Genomic DNA, 22,757 nt, shown 5'->3' with positions numbered 1-22,757 from the left:
TCTGCTGAGGACAAGGAAAGGAATAGTTTTAAAACTGCAATGGATAACAAAAGATTGTATGATGTAATGCCTTTATTATGTAATGATAAAACTAACAAATGATCATGGTAGAAAATTTGAAAAACTCCTAGACAAAATAGAGATCAACAAAATTTGCAGTAACTTTCAGAGTGTAGAGCTGTCCATGAATATTATTAGTGCTTTCACATTTTCCAGGACTTCAAGTAGACTCTGCTTCTTAAGAGTCTATTCATGAGATTTTATTTTAATGATGTTTTCAGCATGGGGGGACACACACACACAAATCTGTTAAAAAAAAAAAGAAAGAAAGAAACACATGTAAATCACTGATGTTTCAGATAGCCACATGAAATAAGGTGAGAAAGGTCAACAAGCTGAAAGAATGTGGAGTAGCATCTCCTTAATCGCTTACATAATTCTGATAATTACCTCTTTGTGGATAAAGTAATTAATGGGGGATCTAATTCAAGAAAAATGTATGAACTTCAAGCCTTCTTGAAGCCAAGTATTTCTTTCCACAAAAGGTTACTTTGCACAGCCATGCTTCCTTATCACCTGACAGGGAAAGAGTATTGTATGGCAAAGGATCTTCCCGAAGGAGGGTGCTTCCCACACTGATTGTCATAAATGACTTCGGAATTACTGTTGCTGTATTACCAAAATCTTAAACTAGGATATTTTTGACAAATGCGGTCCTTCGTTAATTTTTAGAGCTACAAACTGTCAGATGGCTCTGAAATAACAATTGTCTGGCTATTCTTCAGGGTGATCGCAATACGGTAATGACCTTGAGGTATCACTAAAAAGCAGGAAGGTGTGAGTCTTCCTTTGGTTCCAGAGTGAAATGCGAGTTGGAGTTGGAGTTGGAAAAGAGGCCGACAACCAAGTGACAGAGAAGGAAATGTGAGGTCATTAGTGAAAAAGCAGGTTTAAGTTAAGGTGAAAAGGCATGAGGAAATGGTCAACCGTTACAGTATTACAAAGATCATCACGAAGCGTATCCATGAATGTGGTTTGTATTGCAATCTGCTGAAAAAGAGACAAATATCCTGGCCTGGCCTTCATGGAGATTATATTTTATTGATTCTGATGATAGATTATTGTTGAAGAGGGCCTCCTATAAATTATAACCATGCAAAGGCAGCAAGATAATTTTTTTTTTCTTTATGTATGTGTTTCTCATTCCTACTCACTTCCCTCTTAGGGGAAGAGAAAATCACAAAAAAACAAAAATGTCAAATCTCAGCTATTCATTTGCAAAATAATTTTTTCCCCAAATTCCAATGGAGGCAGTAGGTTAACCGTTAAGATTTGTAAGGCTCAAAAAGCTAGATTTTTACAAAGTGTAGCCAAATTTTATTCCATAAGTAATAGCTTTGGAAAGAATATGTGATGATGCAAAGTTGGAAAAAGCTGGGTTTTCTTCCGTAAATGACTTCACTGTGTTGGGAGAAGAGGCAGAGAAGAAATCAAAGTGAGTAAACATGGGGTGAGTTTTTCTGATAGGGGACTCTAGTGCTTTAAAATAGACTACATAATCCTAGGGATAATCTGAGGGTAGAACAGACCAATGCCTTATTTCCAATCTGGTACCCTGGAAGAAAACAGTGTATTTCCTTTGAGGTCTTGAGAGGTTTTTCTTCTGCTTTGTTTTGTTTTGGGTTCCTTTTGTAGTCAACCTTACTAAGGTATCATTTGCATACAACAAAATGCAGACATTTGTAGCTAACGGTTCAGTGACTTTTAATTAATGTATACATTTGTATAACTACCACCCCCATAAAGATAGACAACAATTCAAAAACCCGAGAAAGTTTCCTCCTAGGCTTTTGCAAAAGTATCCCCATCTCCCACCCCAAGGCAACCACTGATTTGTTTTTTATCTTTCGAGATGAATTTTGCCCAGTTTAGAATTTCATGTCAGTTGAATACTACAGTAGGTGCCCTTTTGATCTGGCTTCACTTGCTCAGCATATGGTTCTTGAGATTCATTCATGTTGGGATGTTTTGAACCAGGACTTTATTTAGCCTGGGTGGCTGATTTTGTCTGAAGGCACCTACAGGTACATCTGGGTCTCTGGCATTGTCACTGTCTGTTCTTGGCTCAGTATTTTCAACTTTACTAAGAAGCACAAGGTTGAAGTAAGGAAGATCATTGTCAGTATACTGGAGGTGAAGTGGGTTCTGTTATGTAATATTCTCAGCATAAATTGACCTGCTTGGAATCATGGTGTTGATAATCGACAAGGATACTCTTCCTCCAAAAACCTTGATACTATAAAACTTCTAAAGGACGCTGTCCTAGGACTCTTTTAGTTTTAATTTTTTGGGAAACATTTCTGGAAAATTCAAATGCTCACAACCTGAAAGAAGCAATTATTCACCTGAAGGCTAACTCTGCTCAAGTTGAGTTGTCCGACCTTTACATGCTGATAGAACCCAAATAGCCTTGCAAAACAACGCTCTCTTATTGGATATAAGCACATAGACTATTTAAGATGGACGTGTATATGCAGTAAAGTAAAAAAAAACAAAGACTCTTTGAGTTTCCCTTGCAGGTTTTAAAAATTTTTTCATTTAAGTTTCTATAGCATATGCTAATAGTTGAGGGTAACCTCAGGTTAGTTTTAGGTCCACTCTTTACATAAATGTTGAAGTACTCCATACCCACCTTTTTTCTACCTTCCTTCTCTTCTTCCATCTTTCCTTTCTAACTTCTTATAATCCATTATACTTAATCCTGCATTTGTTGAGGTGGCAGTTAGTGTAGGAAAATTGAAAGCAGTGTGAAATTTTGCTGTTCAGAATGCATGTTGCCCAAATTCTATATTGAGAAAAGGTCTGAATTTACCCACAGGAACCCTTTCTCAGCGTCTTTGAATACAGGCCATAGAAACTGGGCTATAATATCCTGACAGGTATGTCGAATTCATAGCAATAGCCCTCAAAGAGCTTACCTAGCGTACGTAGATGCGTATGAATGCATTTAATGATTGCTTTATTGGCAGCAGTGCCAACATACACAGTCTATTTTGTTTTATATCATTATCATTACCTGCTGTTGACCACTGTATACATTGCTAATGGTGTGGTTCCTATGGCTTGTGAATTTCACGGCCAAATAATATGTAATTTATTGCACACTTTAGTGTAGAAGATGGAGACTCCATAAATTTTCGTGTGCTCTTTGCCCCTTTGGAATGTATTACACTGAGATCAGGCAAAGCAATAAATTTACTTCAAATGTGTGTGATAGCTAAACATCAGTTAGGACTGATGGGCAATATTTCTTCTTCCAGCAACGTAACAGTTTTGAAAGACTAAGCCATTGAACGTGGAGTTACTGAACATGGGACTCAGTTCACTGGGATCCCTTCTCAGAAAAATAAAGGAAAACTTGAATTGGATATGTGTGGCTTATTCAAGTAGTAACTGATCAGCTACATCTTGGTGAACTTAATTTGTCACAATCGTTTGGTATTTTATTAACTCTCTTCCCCTTCTTCCCCTGACTCTCATGAGAATGGATTATGAGTATCTTAAAACATACTAGTCGTCTTCCATCCCTGTTACTCTAACTACAAAAGCACACTTTCCTTATCCAACGTAACTTACTGTCTTTTAGAGTAGCTGTGGTTTTAATTCTCTACAGAATTCAAACCAGCAAGAGAAACATTTTCAAGGAGCCACCACATTGTAGAGCTTTAGAAAGAAGACTTTAGAATTAAGGGCAAATATATCATTTTATGGCTAAAGGACCTGAGGCGTAAAGTAGGAAGGTAACCATCGAGGTCAGGGAAAGGGGTTGAAGATCAGGTTTCAGGCTGAGAAAGAGTCTACAGGGACTCAATCTGAGCAGTTCAAAAACTGAAAGGAGACCACGAATGTTCTGGGAAGGCTGGCATCTGGCCTCAAGTGTGGGATTTCAGACAGGGAGTGGGCCCGGGGGGAACTGAGCTTCTGCAGTAGGCAGAGAAGTCCACCTCATCTCCAGAAAGTGCCACTGACATCAGGGAGTTGAGGGGAAAGAGCAATGAATTCCAGTCCACCTGAGAAAGCAGGCCAATCTGATTAACTCTGAATTTAGGCTTATTTCAGATACTTCTTGAGAAAGAACTTGGACAAGCGCAAGTCCCGTGCAGCCTCTTTAAATCCATGCCCAGTATTTTCTGGTGGAGCTGCTTAAACCCTCCAAGTGACTCCAGTGTTTTAATTTCTCTCTCTATTTAATTCCGACAGTTCTATGATTGATTATTTAATGGGCAAATAAGTAGGGTCACAAAAGAGTGTGAATGTATTTTACAGGATGAGGATGGGCGGAGTGGAGCAGTCTGGAATAGGACACCAATAAAAAGGGATCTGGGTAAATAAGAACGTCTATTAGAAAGGGAGAGGAATTCGCAAGGAAATTAGTGCCTGACACCAGGACATGGACATATGGTGAAGTTTGCGTGAGAGAAAGCAAGTATTAGAATTTGTCTTGCAAGCAACTATAAACACTTCCTGGAACAATCTAGGGTAGAAGGAAAAGGAAAGGAAGGTGGAAACAAAGGAGAAAGACAGCTAATGATGCTGGAGTCTCTGGCTGGGATTTGTGGTATCGCTTTTTGAAACTAAGTACAGAAAGTCAGAACTTGACTGATTGTTTCTTGAGCACGGTTTGTTTTCATTTTTGTTTTTTTCTTGCTGTCTCATCAGTTATTCCAGCCAGTGCTATGTCATTTTCAGTTTCAGTAAGCATGCCTGTCTTGTTTCCATTCGCATTATTCATGCAAATGTTGATTGAACTGATGACCCCGAGTTATCAAGGAAATATTAGATACACCAGTGGATACATTTCTTAATTTTAGAAAAAAATTACCGAGTGAAGGTTAAAATAACTCCTCTTAAGTTTGTCATTAAAAAAAAACTTCTCCTAACATACAATACCTCATTGCCTAATAATGCCAGATAAATGAAGAATTCCTATGTATTCATGAATGCAGGCTAGTCTGTCTATTTTTTGGCAGGTATGACCGTTACCGAGGGTAACGGCCTAGTTTGCTGGCCGTGTCCTGTCTCCTAGAAAGTGGTAGTTTCTGTTGTCTTTCAGTTGGTCCATTGGATATCAGAGGTGAATTTATAAAACTATACTTCCCTTTACACTTACTTTGTTTTGTTTTGTTTTACTTGAAGTATAGTTGATTGACAATGTTGTTTCAGGTGTACAGCCAAGTGATTCAGATATATGTATTTCTTTTTCAGATCCTTTTCCATTATAGGTTATTACAAGGTACTGAATATAGTTGCCTGCGCTATACAGTAGGACCTCGTAGTTTTATCTATTTTATATATAGTATACACTTACTTTGTGTGATCCAGGCTGGTCAGACCACATGATTACTTTCACTTCTGATATAATTTTTCAGGTCCAACCTCAAATCTTTGATAAGAAGTTATTTTAAAATAAGTTTATTAGCATGTGTGTGCTGTAAATCCAACAGTAGTTATTAGAGATACGGTTTTGCACTAGGTATTCCTCTCTTTTTTGTTCTTGGCCAACCAATTGAAAATTAGCTTTTATTTTCTGGTTGGTTTGCTAGATGTTTATGACTATAATAAAAGTCTTAAATTCTGTCTCATATCTTAAAACACAATCTGAATTAGCAATGGATATTGTGCTCTACATAGGGGCTGTGATATAAGTATAGTTTCCAACTTCAAAAACATATCACCTAGAAGGGAACACACACAGACACATATGCAGCAATTATGGCAACTGCATTTGTTTACGAAGTGAAATAGTACTGAGATGGATGAAGTGCTAGCAAGCCTTGAACAGCCAAATCAGCTTCAAAAATAGATGTGCAGTTCTTTAAAAATATTTTTAACATTTTTCCAGCTACATGTAGAATATAACTTAGCATAAAAACGGTATGGGTTTTATTTTAAGTAATTCAGCATTTTGACATCCTCATCATGAAATTAAATCCAGGAGGAGGTTTCTCTCCATGATCTCTTGAAATGGTCCTTGATCATCCACAATATTTCCCATCATCACAAAGGTGGTACCAAGGGCAGGAAACTCCAACATTATTAAAGTTTCATAAAGCAAAGTCAATTTTAAGAATAGAATGACCCCAAACTGATAAAGGTCTTGACAGATAATTTCAAGGGAAGCATAAATTATTTTCTGTTTGTCAGAGGGCAAAAATATTTAGGCTGAGTTAATGAATGGTAGAGTTTTTGAGTGGAAAGTGTCCTTAAAATATTGTGTAGATCTGTACTGTCAACAGATGCTAGCCACGTGGCATTATTTATATTTAAACAAATTTAAAAATAAGATTAAAAATTCAGTTCCTCAGTTGCATTTGCCATATTTCAAAGATGTTTATTAGCTCCATGTAGCTACTGAGTACTGCATTGCACGGTACAGATGTAGAATATTTTCATTATCACTGAAAATTCTATTGGGCAATACTAAAATTATACCCAGATATTCACAGAGAAGGCAACCAAGTCTCAAGGAAATAATATAACTTCCCCAAGGTCACACAGCTATGTTTTGAAAGAAAAACAAAATGACACAAAGGAAATAGTAACAGAGGCACTGAAGAAACCCAGTAAGTTTCTGGAGCAGTCAAAGTAGGGTTTAAAAGTGCATACTTAACTGTTAGCAGGGTTGAAGCTCTTGATGGTTGGTAAGATCTACCTGCCTGAATTTGGACATGAGCATTTTATGCAATGAATTAAAAGCAAAAAATCATTTCAGCGAATGGCTGCCAGCTCCATATTTTTAGCCACTGCTGTGCTTCCAGATTATGTTTATCACTTTCATGTACAGGGCACCACTGTGAAATGTGATGGTTTATCTGACCCCAGAGGAATCAAGAAATCTTGTGGGGGTTATGGCTATATTTGAAAAGGTTGATTTTTCAATGCATCATGCAGACTGGCCCTGTTTTAAAAGGGATTCCTGCCATCAAATAATCAAAATGTAAACTCTCTTCTCACCTTGCAAAAGTCAAAGATACTCCCTGCATTTTTATTATTTCGTTGAAATCCAAATATTATTTTTCCATTCTCTAACTTGTTTTCCTCACAGTGTGATCAACTATTGCCAAGGAAGGAAGGGTTAGATGTATCAATCAAAGTTTGCTAAAGGCCCCCTAGGTAACTGAACCCTCAGGAGAAACAATCGTCATGTCTTCTTTTTCTGTTGTTTCAATATCTTCGTAAAGAGTCATTTCAATATGTTTGGTTCTGTAGCAGAGGTTCTGTGAAGTGCTTCTGTTCCTCAGAGGTCCAGAAAGCCTGCGAGTCTGTGGGTAAAGGTGGGTAAGGAGAGAGAGGGAAGGAGGCTAGAGAGAGGCTCAGTGCTGAGATAAGGACAGTGTTCTAAGCCTCCTGGGGGTGAGGCTGGGGTGCACAAACACCCACGACTAATCCAGACAGAAACTGAATAATCAAGGGGACGAGCACTGTGGTCACCTCTCCCTCTAGAAATACACATTGCCCTCAGTAAGCCTCCTCCCACCCCAGAAGAGCATTAGGAAGGTCTGGAGAGGGGGAGTATTGGCAGAAATGGAAAAAGCAGGTTGAAGGAATTAGCCTGGAGCAGAGAGACCAAGAAACGCAAGCCAGCAGATGGAAGGCAGACTTTTCATGGAAGTCTCCAAGCCCAAGTCAAGTTCTGGGACCACCAAGTACAAGTCAAAGAGTGCTCATTTAACCCCTCTGGGCCCCCACGCGCGTGGAGGAAGACTGGACAGAGAGGGAGAAGGGGCCATTGAAGGTACAGTATTTACTATGGGATTTAACTCCTGAAAGGCCTCCCAGTAGCTTCAGATCTGCTCAAGAATCCTTCATGTCCTGCTGGTTCGCAGTGAGTGGCTCACAGCTTCAAGGCCTCCTCTGCCAGATGGAGAACTATTTCAAGCATCCTGCCTCTATTTTGTACCGTAGCAATGCAGACAGGAAACCTGACCCCATTTTCAGGTTCTAAAGAGAAATTCTAAGTACCTGAAAGACTGAGGAACATGGTGGCTTTTATTTAAGATGTGGCGATAGAGAGCACATACCTGGACTTGGGCCTGCAGCAGCACCAAGGGTTCCCTTTATTTTCTCTCCCGTCTGTGTTTCTCCTTTTCCCTCCGCTGGATTAGCCACGGGGACTCCAAGTTCTTCATTCTGCGGTCCTGGTACCAAGATTCTCCTGGGAATTACAAAGTTATTCACCTTCTACATCGAGCACTTCTTATTTTTTCCCCGGCACCGTAAGTCATCCTTAAGAGGAGTCAGGGTGCTAGCTCTTAAATATACTTTAGTCATCCCTTTGTACATTAAATGCTCTTTCCTGGAGACTGCTCCTGACATGGTGTTCACCGTGCTCTCAGCTGGCCTCCTGAAGTTCTGCCCTGCCTTCCCCACCAGGTACAGTTCAGGAGCTGCCTACCTCAGGGTGATAGGCTATCTTTTACATTTAGAGAATATAATTTGAATACATAAACTTCTCTGTGACCACAGCTTTATTTGCGACCCACAGGTTGTGTTATGGCATATTTTCATTATCATTCAATTAATAAAATTCTAATTCCCATTGCAACTTTATCTTTGACCTACATAATGATCAGAAGTATGTTTTTAATATCCAACTATTTGGTAAAATATTGGTTATATATTTTTTAATTTCTTGCTTATTCGGAGTCTTGTTTTATAACCAGCATATAGTCAGTTTTATAAATGTGCCATGTGCACCTAAAAATTTCTGCGCAATATATATATTCCATCATTGTTGGTGCAGGGTTTTATGTAAATTTAGGCCAGAGTTTTAAATGATGGTATTCAGATCTTCTATCATCTGCTGATTTGTTGTTGCGGTTCTATGTTACTGATCTAGGTAATTTAGATTTTTCTATTTGGACTTAGCTTTTTGGAATTTCCCTTCATATACTGCATTGAAGTTTAGACATATAATATATTCCTTGTAAAGTAACAGTGGGTTTTATTATCCTGCCTTATCGCCAGTGATAATTTTGGCTTTCAAATCTGTGTTAACATTAAAAAAAATCTTCAATTGTATTTATTGTTGTTATGACATAATTTTTGAATCCTTTAATTTAGAGTCTGACTCTTGTCTCTTGTAAGTGGCATAGAATTAGGTTTTTTGTTTGTTCCAATAATCCTTGTCCTTTGAGTATTTACAGTTAATGTATTTTCTTTTTTTTTTAAATAATTTTATTTATTTATTTATTTATTTATTTATTTATTTATTTATGGCTGTGTTGGGTCTTCGTTTCTGTGCGAGGGCTTTCTCTAGTTGTGGCGAGCGGGGGCCACTCTTCATCGCGGTGCGCGGGCCTCTCACTGTCACGGCCTCTCTTGTTGCGGAGCACAGGCTCCAGACGCGCAGGCTCAGTAGCTGTGGCTCACGGGCCTAGTTGCTCCGCGGCATGTGGGATCGTCCCAGGCCAGGGCTCGAACCCGTGTTCCCTGCATTGGCAGGCGGACTCTCAACCACTGCGCCACCAGGGAAGCCCTAATGTATTTTCTTATAGACCGTTTACTCCTTGTTTACTATTTGTCCCACCTTGTTATGTTCCTTTTGCTCTTCTTTCTTCCTTTTAGATTTCTTCAAATTCCATTTTCCCTTGTATTAGCTTGTTATTTTTACATAAGTAGCAGTTACACATGTACCATGACTTATTAGCTTTTTTACTGCTTCTCAAGCAATGCTGAGATCTTAAATTTCTTTGACTACTTTTTTCCTCTTCCATTTGTTTTTAATGCATTCCAATTTTTGATATATTTTATTATTACTCTTTTGTGCAGTTAGATTTTATTTAGGTTTATCCACTTATTTATCCTTTCTGTTATACATAATTCTTTATAAAGTCCTTATTTTCATCTGTGATAACCTTCCTTCTGCCTGGGGGTCTCCCTTTATAATTTAATTCAGTCGGTTCTGATGAGAACATATTTTCTAAATTTTGTTTGTCTGCAAATTTCCTTATTTCATCTTTCCTTCCAAACAACATTTTCTCTGCCTCTAGAATTCCCAATGGGCAGCTCTTTTCTTTAGCACTTAAAAATGTTACTCCATTATTTTCTAGTATCCAATCAGTTTCGTTGAGAAGTAAGCTGTAATCTTAATCCTGTTCCTTTGAAAGGAATCTCTCTCTTGTTCCTGGGGCTGCTTTTAAGATGTCATGTTTTTCTTTGTTATTCATGAATTGTACTGTGGTGATCTTAGGTGTGGTTTTCTTTGTATTTATTCTTGTTGCATTTTTTTTAGTGCTTATTGAATGTATGGCTCCATATATTCTTTTTAGTTTGAGAGAACTCTCAGCTGTTATTTCTGAAATATTGTTTTCATCCCAATCTCTCTCTCCTTTTTTCTTTGGACTCCAGTTTACACATATGATAAAAATGTTTCCTGTGGCCCATATGTCTCAAAGGCGCTTTTGTGTACTTCTTATTCTTTTCGTTTCCCATGCTTTAGTCTTAATATTTTTACTACTCTATCTTCCAGTTCACTTACCTCTCTTTACCTGTGTCCAATCCACTACTGAGTTTTAAATTTCGCATAATTTTTATTTCTATCAGTTCAACTTCAATCAGTTCCTAGTTTCTAGTTGTCAAGTTAAATTCTCCACCTTGTCATCTATTTTCTTGAACTTGATAACATTTACCAAAATATGTATGAACTTTAATGTTTAGGTCATCTATGATTCTGATTCTGTTTTATTTTTTATTCATTTAATTCTCCTTTTCTTGGTAGTCCTGGTGGTTCTTCAGTGAATGAATACCAGACTTGGGATATGACAAGTTGTAGAGAATCTGAATGACATTACAGTTGCCCTTTGAACAACCTGGGTTTGAACTGCACAGATCCACTTATACATGGATTTTTTTCCCGTAAGTAATACAGTACTACATGATCTGTGGTTGGTTGAATCCTCAGATTCAGAACCACAGATAAGAAGGGCCGACCATAAAGTTATATGTGGATTTTTGACTGCACAGGGAGTCAGCGTCTCTAACCCCTACATTGTTCAAGGGGTCAACTGTATTTTCTTGAGGAGAGAATTTCCTATTCTTAGGTAGGGAGCAGAGGGGAAGATCACCTCAGTCACTGGACCAACTTCATACTCATTTTCCTTCTTTATCAGGTTCAATGTAGATGTTGCATCAACCTTCCTAACACACAGACACACACACCCACACACCCACACACACACATATGTAGAGACTTTCAATGTCCTAGTCCATATCATTAGTTTTCCATTGGGCCAGAAATCTTTCATAGGTTCTGAACCCCCGTTTTGTCTCTTCAGCATTATGAGCCAACTAAGTCTTTGCTTTGACTTCAGTTAGCTTTTGTTTGACTTCTTAGCATCTTGCCTTGTCTACCTATTTATACATGGAAAATACTGCAAGGGAACACTGTTGCGGAATCCAGCTCAGTTCTCTGAATCTTTACTCTCTCTGTGATTTTGGTCCTTAAAATTCTAGCTGCCTTGTTATTTCTCAATTCCAACTCTGGTTTCCTTAGTCCTATGACATTGTCCTAAGATCTCCTGGCTTTTCTACCTCTTAGGAGTCACATTTGGTTTCTCAGACTTTTGCTCTTCATCGGTAGTTTCTAAATGACTGGGCTAGAAAAGCATGTGCAGAATATTGTTCTCACTTCAGTGAGTTTCTTTCTCTATTTTACTCTTCTAGGTCATGGCTACCTCAGTAGCTTTCTAACACTCACAGTCAAATGTTGCTTATGATTTATCTGGCCTTTCTAGTATGTTTTCCTAAGGTAAACTGATATAGTTGGAAACAGAAGTTCGTACCCACCATTTAAAAAATTCTGTTTTGTCTTTCTATGAATTGTCTTCTTGTCCCATCTTCTGTCACTTTTTCCCACCAAAAATTCCCATTCTCACAGATAGATTATTTTAAGATTAAAAATTATTATTAAGGGCTTCCCTGGTGGCGCAGTGGTTGAGAATCTGCCTGCCAATGCAGGGGACACGGGTTCGAGCCCTGGTCTGGGAAGATCCCACATGCCACGGAGCAACTAGGCCCGTGAGCCACAACTACTGAGCCTGCGCATCTGGAGCCTGTGCTCCGCAACAAGAGAGGCCGCGACAGTGAGAGGCCCGGGCACCGCGATGAAGAGTGGTCCCCACTTGCCGCAATTAGAGAAAACCCTCGCACAGAAACGAAGACCCAACACAGCCAAAAATAAATAAATAAATAAATAAAAATTAAAAAAAAAATTATTATTAAGCTAACACGTTAATTTTGAAAGGAATTAATTTTGCTTTGAACAAGAACACAGATTGGTGAATGGAATATGGAAGATTCCTTAAGACCTTTTTCATCTCTAAGAGTAGTATCCAACCATCGGTACCATAATAAGTTTGTCAACTGTGGAAGAAAGCAGTCTTTATAACATCAACATTATTCAATAATCTCAAAAACTGCTTCACTTTCCTGCTCATGCCACCAATTTCCAAATGTTCAATGGGAGCAGAGAATCATGGGATGGGACATGGAGAAATGGCCTGTCATAGTAACTATAAACATTGGAAGAATGAAATTATAAATAAAAAGGGTTTTCTATGAATATATTTGAAATGTTTGTTCCTAAAGAACTTGTAGAATAAGACTCAGAAGTTTACACAGAAACACCTCTTGCTAAGTATGAAACTCAGTAAAATTTATCTCATAATAGTTTTTTCTTTTGTGTTATGTGATTGTCAGAGTGACACAAAACTATTTTTATCTGGACTTCACAGATCTTCTTATTTTTACTATGGGATCAGTGACCCTACATGTTTGGAAAGTGGCAAAATAGTTAAAATTGGAACATTTCCCCCAAATCCAGGGCATATGACTTACATTTCTGTAGAAGGCAATATTATATTTCTGTCTAGTTCTGGGGTAAACATTTTCATACCTGCCAATCCAATCTGACTAATGTATTGTTTTTACAGTGCATCAGTGGAAATTAAATGGTCAATTCAGTCAAACAGCCATTTCATACATCAGAAAGGAAAATCAGTCAACACAACTGTCTGACCGAAATGAATGAAGGAAACAATTCAAGGCAAACAACTGTCCCAGTAGACTTGTATAAATACAGTAGTGGTGTCATGTGCAGAATTAATCTTTCCTCACCCTTAACTGGAGAACACTCTGCCAGCCAATTCAGTCACTCAAATGATACGGAATTATAATATTCCAGTTTCATTTACTCTCAGTTACTGGTGACTGCCCTTCCTTCTCCTTCATCTGTCCATCAGTGGAGAATGTCAGAGCAGGAGAATAGTAATATTGGCATATTGTAATGTACCGTCTTGAATTCCACAGCTTCAAAATTCTTAGGCTAACTCAGTGATCTTAAAAGAGTCTGGTGCAGAAAGGATATGTGAATTAAATGGCAGACCACCGGCTGAGCCTTCCAGCACTAACATCCCTTATTCCTGGTTCTAATATATCACAGAATACTCAAGAGGAAGTTTTTGAGTGGTCAGCAGAAATATGGCTCCAAAGCAGGCACATGGAAAAGAAATGTTGTCATCTGTGATCCACTTTAAAGCTGACTTGTCTTTTACTCATAAACCAGATTGAGTGTGAATTCTCTTCTGCTAAATGTTAGAGAATCTGTTGGAGGAGTGTGGCCAATTCTTTTGAATTTTTTTACTCTCTAACATTTTTTTAGACATCTTTATTGGAGTATAATTGCTTTACAATGGTGACTTGGTTTCTGCTTTATAACAAAGTGAATCAGCTATACATATACATATATCCCCATATCTCCTCCCTCTTGCATCTCCCTCCCACCCTCCCTACCCCACCCCTCTGGGTGGTCACAAAGCACCGAGCTGATCTCCCTGTGCTATGTGGCTGCTTCCCACTAGTATCTGTTTTATATTTGGTAGTGTATGTATGTCCAAGCCACTCTGTCACTTCATCCTAGCTTACCCTTCCACCTCCCCGTCTCCTCAAGTCCATTCTCTACGTCTGCATCTTTATTCCTGTCCTGCCCCTAGGTTCTTCAGAACAATTTTTTTTTTTTTTTTTAGGTTCCATACGTATGTGTTAGCATACGGTATTTGTTTTTCTCTTTCTGACTTACTTCACTCTGTATGACAGACTCTAGGTCCATCCACCTCACTGCAAGTAACTCAATTTCATTTCTTTTTATGGCTGAGTAATATTCCATTGTATATATGTGCCACATCTTCTTTATCATTCATCTGTCGATGGACACTTAGGTTGCTTCCATGTCCTGGCGATTGTAAATAGTGCTGCAATGAACATGGTGGTACATGTCTCTTTTCGAATTATGGTTTTTTTAGGGTATATGCCCAGTAGTGGGATTGCTGGGTCGTACGGTAGTTCTATTTTTCGTTTTTTAAGGAACCTCCATACTGTACTCCATAGTGGCTGTATCAGTGTACATTCCCACCAACAGTGCAAGAGGGTTCCCTTTTCTCCACACCCACTCCAGCATTTATTGTTTATAGATTTTTTTGATGATGGCCATTCTGACTGGTCACACAAAGAACTCTGGCATGGTGTTCATCATCTAGCTAATCCTAACATGCAGACATTTATGAGAGTAAAGTCAGGTCTTTGCCAGAGTGGGTTGCTTATTTGGGCAACTGGGTCAAATCAAGAAGGGCAAATGTAGGCTGCCAGAGTAAATAAGGAGAGGAAAAACAAAAAGAACGAGACATTATCATTCATCAGTGATTTCCCCCCCAATATTCTTAGCCTCCACCTATCTCCATCTTACTGGTAACACAGGAACTAGACTGAACAATCAGGTAAAAGGTCTCTACAGAAACTGAGTTAATATAGAAAATAAAAAAATAAAACATAAAATTGTAAATTTTCTTCCTAGGGATAATTGAGATGATAGTTCAGTAATAACGTAAGATCAGGTGAAGTCTAAAGAAATTTTAGAAAACCTGGTAAAAGTAAGAAAACATCTGTTCGCCGGCATCCGAATGTTCGAGAGACACCGAGACATGTGGGCCAAGTTCTGGAGAGAAGGGAAACACAAACGCAAGCTTGACATTTGGTGCAGCTTTTCTCCTTGGGGCATTTGCTGATTCAACTCATACAGCCTAGGAACTGAAAAGCCAAGGAGTTCAAAAGACTCTAACCACAGAAGCCAAACGGCAAGAGCTCAAGCTAAAAGCAACAACTAATGGAATGACAGGCTACACATATCCTTAGTCTCACAGGGCTGGGGGAACCATTACATTTAAAGCCTAACAAATACAAGGGTAGTTGGGAATAAGGAGAATCCAAACTTTCACATGGTAATCCCAAAGGGCAACACCCGTAGAGGAAGGACAAGACAGAAATAGAGCAACCTTCACACAGACTGAAAAACAGCTTTGAATGAGCTCAAACTGAGAATGGACTAAGGTTTCCAGTCCCTATAGTAACTGTCTGCCATGGGCAAAAGGAAATCTTTTCAAGAGAACGATAACAGCATCCAGAATGTGGAGGTATCTTAATAGTTTCCTAAAATAAGTTAAGCCCAATTTTAATATAAAAAATAATTGGACATACCAGGAAAAAGACTAAATGATTAAAAGCTCAAAAAAAAAAAAAAAAAAAAAAAAAGGACAATGTAAATAGACACAGGAGGACAAGAGTTAGTAGGCGGTTAAAAAACAAAACAAAACAACTATGATTAAACAAAGAAAATAGACACATGGCAAATAAGCATATGAAAAGATGCTACACATTCCATGTCATCAGGGAATTTTCAATTAGAACAACAGTGAGATACCACTACACACCTATTCAAATGGCTAAAATCCAAATACTGCCAAAGTTGTTGACGATGCAGAACAACTGGAATTCTCATTTGTTGCTAGCAGGATACTTGGCAGTTTCTTACAGAACTAAACATACTTTTACCATACAGTGATCTAGTAATCATGCTCTTTGGTATTTACCCATAGGAACTGAAAAGTTATGTCCGCATAAAAACCTGCACATGGATGTTTATAACAGTTTCTTTCATAATTGCCAAAACTTGAAATCAACCAAGGTGTTTTTCAATAGGCGAATGGATAAACAAACTATGGTATATCCGTACAAAGGAATAGCATTCAGCGCTAAAAAGAAAAGGCTATGAAGCCACGAAAAGACATGGAAGAAGCTTAAATGTATATTGCTAAGTGAAAAAAAGCCAATCTGCAAAGGCTTACGTGCATATTATATGATTGCTGTATGAAATTTAGGAAAAGGCAAAAGTGTGGAGACAGTCAAAAGATCAGTGGTTGCCAGAGGTTGTGGGGAGGGAGAAAAGGATGGGTGAAGCCCGGAATTTTAAAGGCAGAGAAACTCCTGTGTATGGTTCTGTAATGGTGGATACAGGTTATTGTACGTTTGTCAAAAATCATAAAATGTACAAAACAAAGAGTGAGGTCTAAAGTAAAGCATGGACATTAGTTAGTAATAATGTATCAATATTGGTTCATTAACTATAACAAATGTATTACGCTAATGTAAGATGTTAATAATAGGGGAAACTAGGGTGAGAGGTAAGGAAGTATGAGAACTCTGTCCTTTCTGCTTAATTTTTCTGTAAACCAGAAACTGCTCTGAAATAGTCTGTTAATTTAAAAAACAAATCTAGACCTGCATACAAAACTTGCACGTAAACCCAACCACAGCAGCATTATTCATACGAGCCCCAAAGTGGAAGTAACCCAAATGGCCATTTACTGGGAATGGATAAATGAAACATAGTAATATCCACACCATGGACTATTATTATTCAGCCATAAAAAGAAATCAAGTACTGATACATGCTACAACATGCATGAACTTTGAAAACATGCTAAGTAATCGTATGATTCCATTTGTATGCAATGTCCAGTCTAGACAAATCTGTAGAGACAAAGGATATTAGTGGCTGCCTAGGGTTTGGAGACATGGGGGAGTGAGTGACTTATAATAGATTCTTTTTCTTTTGGGGAGGTGGATGAAACTTCTAAAATTGATGGTGGTGGCAGATGCATAAGACATTAAATTGTACACTTTAAATAATATGGAAAGTAAATTATATATCAATGAAACTATTATTTAAAATTATGATGAATGTATTAAAAAAAGGACAACATATACAATTTAAGCAAAAAGTATTTGTGAAATGCAACCAAAAGAAACTTCTAGAATTAAAAAAGCTGAAATTAAGCACTCAGAAGATCGGTTGAACAGTACCTTAGTCAAACAAAAGAAAGGATTACAAATGTCAGTTAAAAAATAACTACACTAAAATTTGGAGGGAAAATGATGGAAAACAGAGAAATAAGTACTTAGGACATACAGAGTATATATAAAACACTGTGTCTAGCCAACCCCAAGTCACACAGCCTAGGGAGGGGAGACACAGCCTACCTGAATCACAAGGACTCCTCCAAAGGAAAAATGAGGTTCTGATGCCAGAAGTGGAAGGAATGAATTACAAAGAAAAAGAACAATGGTAAACTATAATCTAGATATACATTGGTAAATACATAGGTTCCCTGGGGTTGGGATCTGGTACAAACAATAAAAAAAAAAGATAAGACTCATAGTAGAGGCTGCTAGATTCTGCTGAGGAAAATGTCCAGGGAGGGAAGAGTTGATTTATTTCCTTGTTTTTTTAGAGTCCACATATAAGTGACATCATGCACTATTTGTCTTTGTCTTATTTCACTTAGCATAGTGTCCTCCAGTTTTATCCATGTTGACTTAAATGACAGGATTTTCTTCTTTTTTAAGGTTGAATAATATTCCATTGTATATATATACCGTGTTTCCTTTATCCTTTAATCTACTATGGACACTTAGGTTGTTTCCATACCTTGGCTCTTGTGAATAATGCTACAGTGAATGTGGGAGTACAGATATCTCTTCAAAAATGATGATGTTTCCTTTGGATATACACTCCGAAGTGGGAGGGAGGAAGAACTTACGACACAAATCGACCATGTGTAAAAGATGTAGGAATGAAAAACTCTGAACACCTAGGAAGAGTGTAGAGTATTTGGAAAGGTCACTGTTCAAGGTCATACATAGTTTAAAATTATGACATTTCAGTGAGCCTGTGTGCATGAAGGCTTGCTTATATTTCGGGATTTGAATACAGTGCAAAGAAGTGCTGCTAAATTTTCGATCAACATCAAAAAAAGGGTGGAAATGTTTTTTTCTTTTATTATGAAACTGGAGGAAAGGCAAGCCTAGAATTCTAGGCCCGCTAGAATTTTCCCTGATGATAGTGGTAATTTAGGAGAAGAAGAAGGATCCAAGGCCATAGAACAATTTTGAAAGCAAAATAAGGCTGCTGAGTCTTCACCCAGTGTATGAGATTAAGTTCTAATGGCATATGATGAAGTGGGCGTGACACAGCTGGCAGAGCTGGTTGAGTTGTTGAAAATGGCTCTTGAAGCTACAGGTATTGGACAGTAGACGTAGAAAAAGAACAAGGTAAATCCAAAAGAGTGGAAGGACAAAATTAATCAAGAGAAAAGTCAAAAATAGAGAAGAAAAGCAGTAAACTTGGCAAATAAAACCAAAAGCTTGTTCTTTAGAAAGACCAATAAAATAAGCAATATTTGGCAAATATGATCGAGATGGGACTAGCTATAACACAGAGAGAATTTTTTTTTTTTAATTACGAAAGAATACTATGGTAGCTTTATACCAACACATTTGAAAATCTGGACAAAATGGCTGATTACTGATTAGTTATATGCAGCCATTATTTACTCCTGTTTTGAGTAGAGAATACAAGTAGCTTTATGAAATTAGAAAATATAATCAAAGATATACACCTTAGAAAGACATCAGTTATTTTCCAATGTATCAAAAAATTAGAAGAGTCCTAATACAAAAATCAGATATGGAAAATTTACCCAAAAAGTAACTAGAAGCACATTTCTTTGAAGATCTTAAGTTCTAAGTAATATTAGCAAATAGATTCCAGCAACATATTTTTAAAAAGTCATTATGATCAAGAGGGATTTATCACCATAAAGCAGATTTTTTCAAGTAGGATAAAGTTGGAATGAGGAAAGAAATGTCCATATCCAATATCAAAACACACTCCAAATTTCAGTAGTTTAAAAGAATCTAATACGCTGTAACAGTACATCAGTAGATTATTAAAGCAGAATAGGAACCCATGTATATGTGAGAAATAAAATATAGGGTAAATAAAGTACAGGCTGTCTTCACTGTGGAGCTATAAAAATGATCATAGAAGCTGAACTGTGCAAAGTTGATCTCAGTGATTGATGGGGAAAATATTATTGTTCTATGACCTTAAAATCTTTCTGACAAAAACACCAGAAACTTTCTTGTTTGTTATAAAGTTATAGATAGACTTAAAAAAATTAGTAAATCTTGTATTTAGTTAATACAGTGCAACCTAAAACATTAGAAGTATTGAAAATTAACATGTTTTATTCCACTGTAAAAAACTTATGAGACTTCTAGTTTTGAGTCCAGCAAGGAAGGAGCTTAGAAGTTGCCACTCTGTCCTAACAGGTCAATATCTGGACACACTGAAAAATCAACACTTCTTCTTAGATTCATTAGAGAAGTGAGGTCACAGGAAAAATCACCGTGCCCAAAACTGGAGAGGCAGATGGCAGATACAGAGAGTAACAACTTACCGGAACAGAAACCCAAGAGCAGAAATCTCTGTGGAAAGCAATGGTGAGGTAGGAAAACCTGAACTATATTTGAAGGATTGCTGGAGGCTTGTGTGGAAAAGTCTGTGAGGTAAAAACTCCAGGGAAGACCCTATCCTTTTGCGAGTTTTGTCTCTTGAGCTCTACCGGGTTGTGACTACCAGGTGAAGGTCAAAGGAAAATCCCCTTGGAATTCTGGCAGGGGGAGGGTGAAAGGAGCAATTTTGAAATACACCAGAGCATTCTGCTGTTCTTCATAAGGCCTGCCCTCAGGAGAAACTGTTTTACCAGAGGCCTAACCTATGGGGTTTTGTCAGAGCCTAACTGACCTGGGGGAAGGGAAATATCCTACCGTGACCCCTGCCGGCCACTGGGTTTCACCTAAGGTGAGGGAAAATACTGAGAGGCACTTGTGACATTCATAGCTGAGGAGCACATGCTCATTGTAAGACTGAGACCTAATCATAAGACTATGCAATGCTTCTATAACACCACATCTCTAAAGGACTATGTACTGCAGTGAATTTCACCAGTGCATCGTGTCTGGATTTTCAAGGAAGAGAAAAGTGAATCATATAAAATGCTTGATTAAACCGAGAAATGGCAGAAAAAGAGTGAAAGGTAAAAAAGGAACAAAGAACACTGGCAATAAATATGAAACAGTAACAAATATGGTAGGTATTAATCCAATGATATCAATAATCATTTTAAATACCAATGGTATAAATACACCAGTTAAAAGACAGAGATGGTCACAGAGGATCGATAAACAAGATCCAAATATAAGAAATCTACTTTAAATATGAAGGCACATATAGCTTAAAAGTAAAGGGTTGGGGAAAGCTACATCATGCTAACACTAATTAAAAGAAAGTTTGAGAAGCTGTATCAATCTCAGACAAAGCAGAGTTAAGAGCAAAGAAAATTATCAGACAAAGAGGGACATTCCATAATGATAAAGGGGTCAATTCTCCAAGAAGACATAACAATTCTTCATGTTTATGTGCCTAACAACAAAGCATCAAAATTCGTGAGACAACAACTGATAGAACTGCAAGGAGAAAGAGATAAATCCACTATCTCATAGCTGGAGATTTCTACACCGCTTTATCATAAATGGACAAATCCATCAGGGAGAAAATCAGTACAGACATAGCTGAATTCAGCAACACCATCGACCAAATGGATATAATAAACATCTACAGACTACTTCAACAACAGCAGAATACACATTGTCTTAAGCTCACATGAAGTACACACGAAGACAAACCACATTCTAGGCCATAAAACACACTCTAACAAATTTAACATGTCAGAAATCATATAAAGTCTGTTCTCAGACTGCAGCGAGGTCAAACTGCAAGTCAAGAACAAAAACAAAGCTGGAAAATTCCAAAATACTTGAAGCTTAAACGGTTCAATTCTAAGCAATACATGGACCTTGCTGTCTGTAGGTGAACTGAATAACATGCACAGTGACCAATCACCTACAGACTTTGAAAGAAGGGACCTGATTGTTCACTGACCATGATACACATCTGTTATATCCCGGGTGATCTGTGGAGTTAAGAACTAGCTGTGAAGTTTGTACTTTATGCCCTTCCTCACAGTTAGTATGGCAGTAACTGAAATTTGATGGTTTTGTTGTGGTCCTGGGATTATTTAACTAAATCATGGTAACTGAAATTCATGCATGGGCAAACTGTTCAGAGCGAGGACTGCATGTGTAGCATACATTGGGTAACATTCCATTGCAAGAAACAAATACCTAGAAGAATGTAAGATAGGATGAGAAATCATACTCTTGTTATGAGGAAGTCTGTCCCTAAGCAGAACATGAAACTGAGATATCATAAAGAAAAAGGCGAGTTGATTTGACTTCATAAAAATTAAAGAATTCTGCACAGCAAAAGGCAACCCAAACATAAAGATAACTGACAAACTGGGAAACCAAATATAAATATTTGACCATGGATTTGGCCAACAATTCCTTTTCTTCACAATAGTATGAGGAGGGAAAATCTCAGTGAGTCAAACCTCATGAATCAATAGATGAGAGGTTAGACTAAAGTTCTCATATGGTGTGGATTTAATTTTATGGAATGCAACTTACCTTCCAACAGAAAATGTGAGTATTACCAGTCTTATGAAGATCCTTGGCAATGCAAGTAGAGAAACCTTGAGTAACCGTGTGATAGATGCATCTCTTTCCTGTTCTATAAGAGAAGGAGAACAATTAACAGAATGTCTATTTCTCCAGGGCAGAATTCCAATATTGCCTCTGTACCACTGAGCCTTGTAAAACATCGAAGCGGACAGTCTTTAGCAAATCACTCTTAAAGAGTCAAGAGGGAAAGAAATGGAAAGGCTAATGAACTTGCCAATGACCTATGTAGCCCTGACTGCTGAAAACAGCGATGATGGGAAATATGTGATGCCACGTATGTGAAACTTGAAGAGCACAGAGATTCAAATGGAGTAGAGTAGGGAAGAATGCCTCTGATAACCTACCCAAGTTGAATTATTTATAGTCTCAACTGGGAAATGTTGATTAAGAAATGAGAGGAAACAGGCAAGAGCGGCCCCTGAAATTGTGCCTAAATACCTCCAATATTCCTAAGGAATCCCGCGGACAACTGTGTCAGAGCGGAGCTGACAAAGGGAGTATAGTAAGCGCAGAGGTCATGGCCTTGTCAGCCAGCATACGGAGAGCATTACTGATCCTCAGCAAATCATTACTGATCCTCAGGAAAATGTACTGTGACTGGGTCTAAAACCTGACTGGAATTTTCCATAGACGTGTGATATTGGAGATGGGTTTGCAGCTGCACTTGCCAAATCACCTTTGCAAAGCACATTAGGCCACAGCCAGAGGAGCAAAGGCTGCTCTGCTCTTTCTCAAGCAGAAAAGGATTTTAGAAGTGCCCACTTCTGTCCCACAAAGGATGGGGATAGCAGATTACGAATTAGTGATTAGCACAGTATCTGTGATCCCTCGGCTAACTTCCGTCTTGAAGCTGGGATATAAAGACTCAGGTGTTGGGTGAT

The 22,757-nt window shown here is 38.0% G+C and overlaps 1 protein-coding gene across 1 annotated transcript in view; it reads right to left on the bottom strand.

Annotated features, from left to right (window-relative positions):
* Positions 1–4,670: 4,670 nt before the first annotated feature.
* Positions 4,671–22,757, bottom strand: part of LOC130707372 (ELKS/Rab6-interacting/CAST family member 1-like) — a 55,487-nt gene continuing 37,400 nt past the window's right edge. Inside the window, 2 exon segments of the mRNA XM_057541604.1 lie at positions 4,671–7,322; positions 8,082–8,215. Of these exon segments, the coding sequence (XP_057397587.1) occupies positions 7,249–7,322; positions 8,082–8,215 (208 nt within the window). The 3' untranslated portion in view covers positions 4,671–7,248.

The sequence above is a fragment of the Balaenoptera acutorostrata genome, chromosome 2 (assembly GCF_949987535.1).
Source record: "Balaenoptera acutorostrata chromosome 2, mBalAcu1.1, whole genome shotgun sequence".
Classification (NCBI taxonomy): domain Eukaryota; kingdom Metazoa; phylum Chordata; class Mammalia; order Artiodactyla; family Balaenopteridae; genus Balaenoptera; species Balaenoptera acutorostrata.
This window is presented reverse-complemented; position numbering and strand designations above follow the sequence as displayed.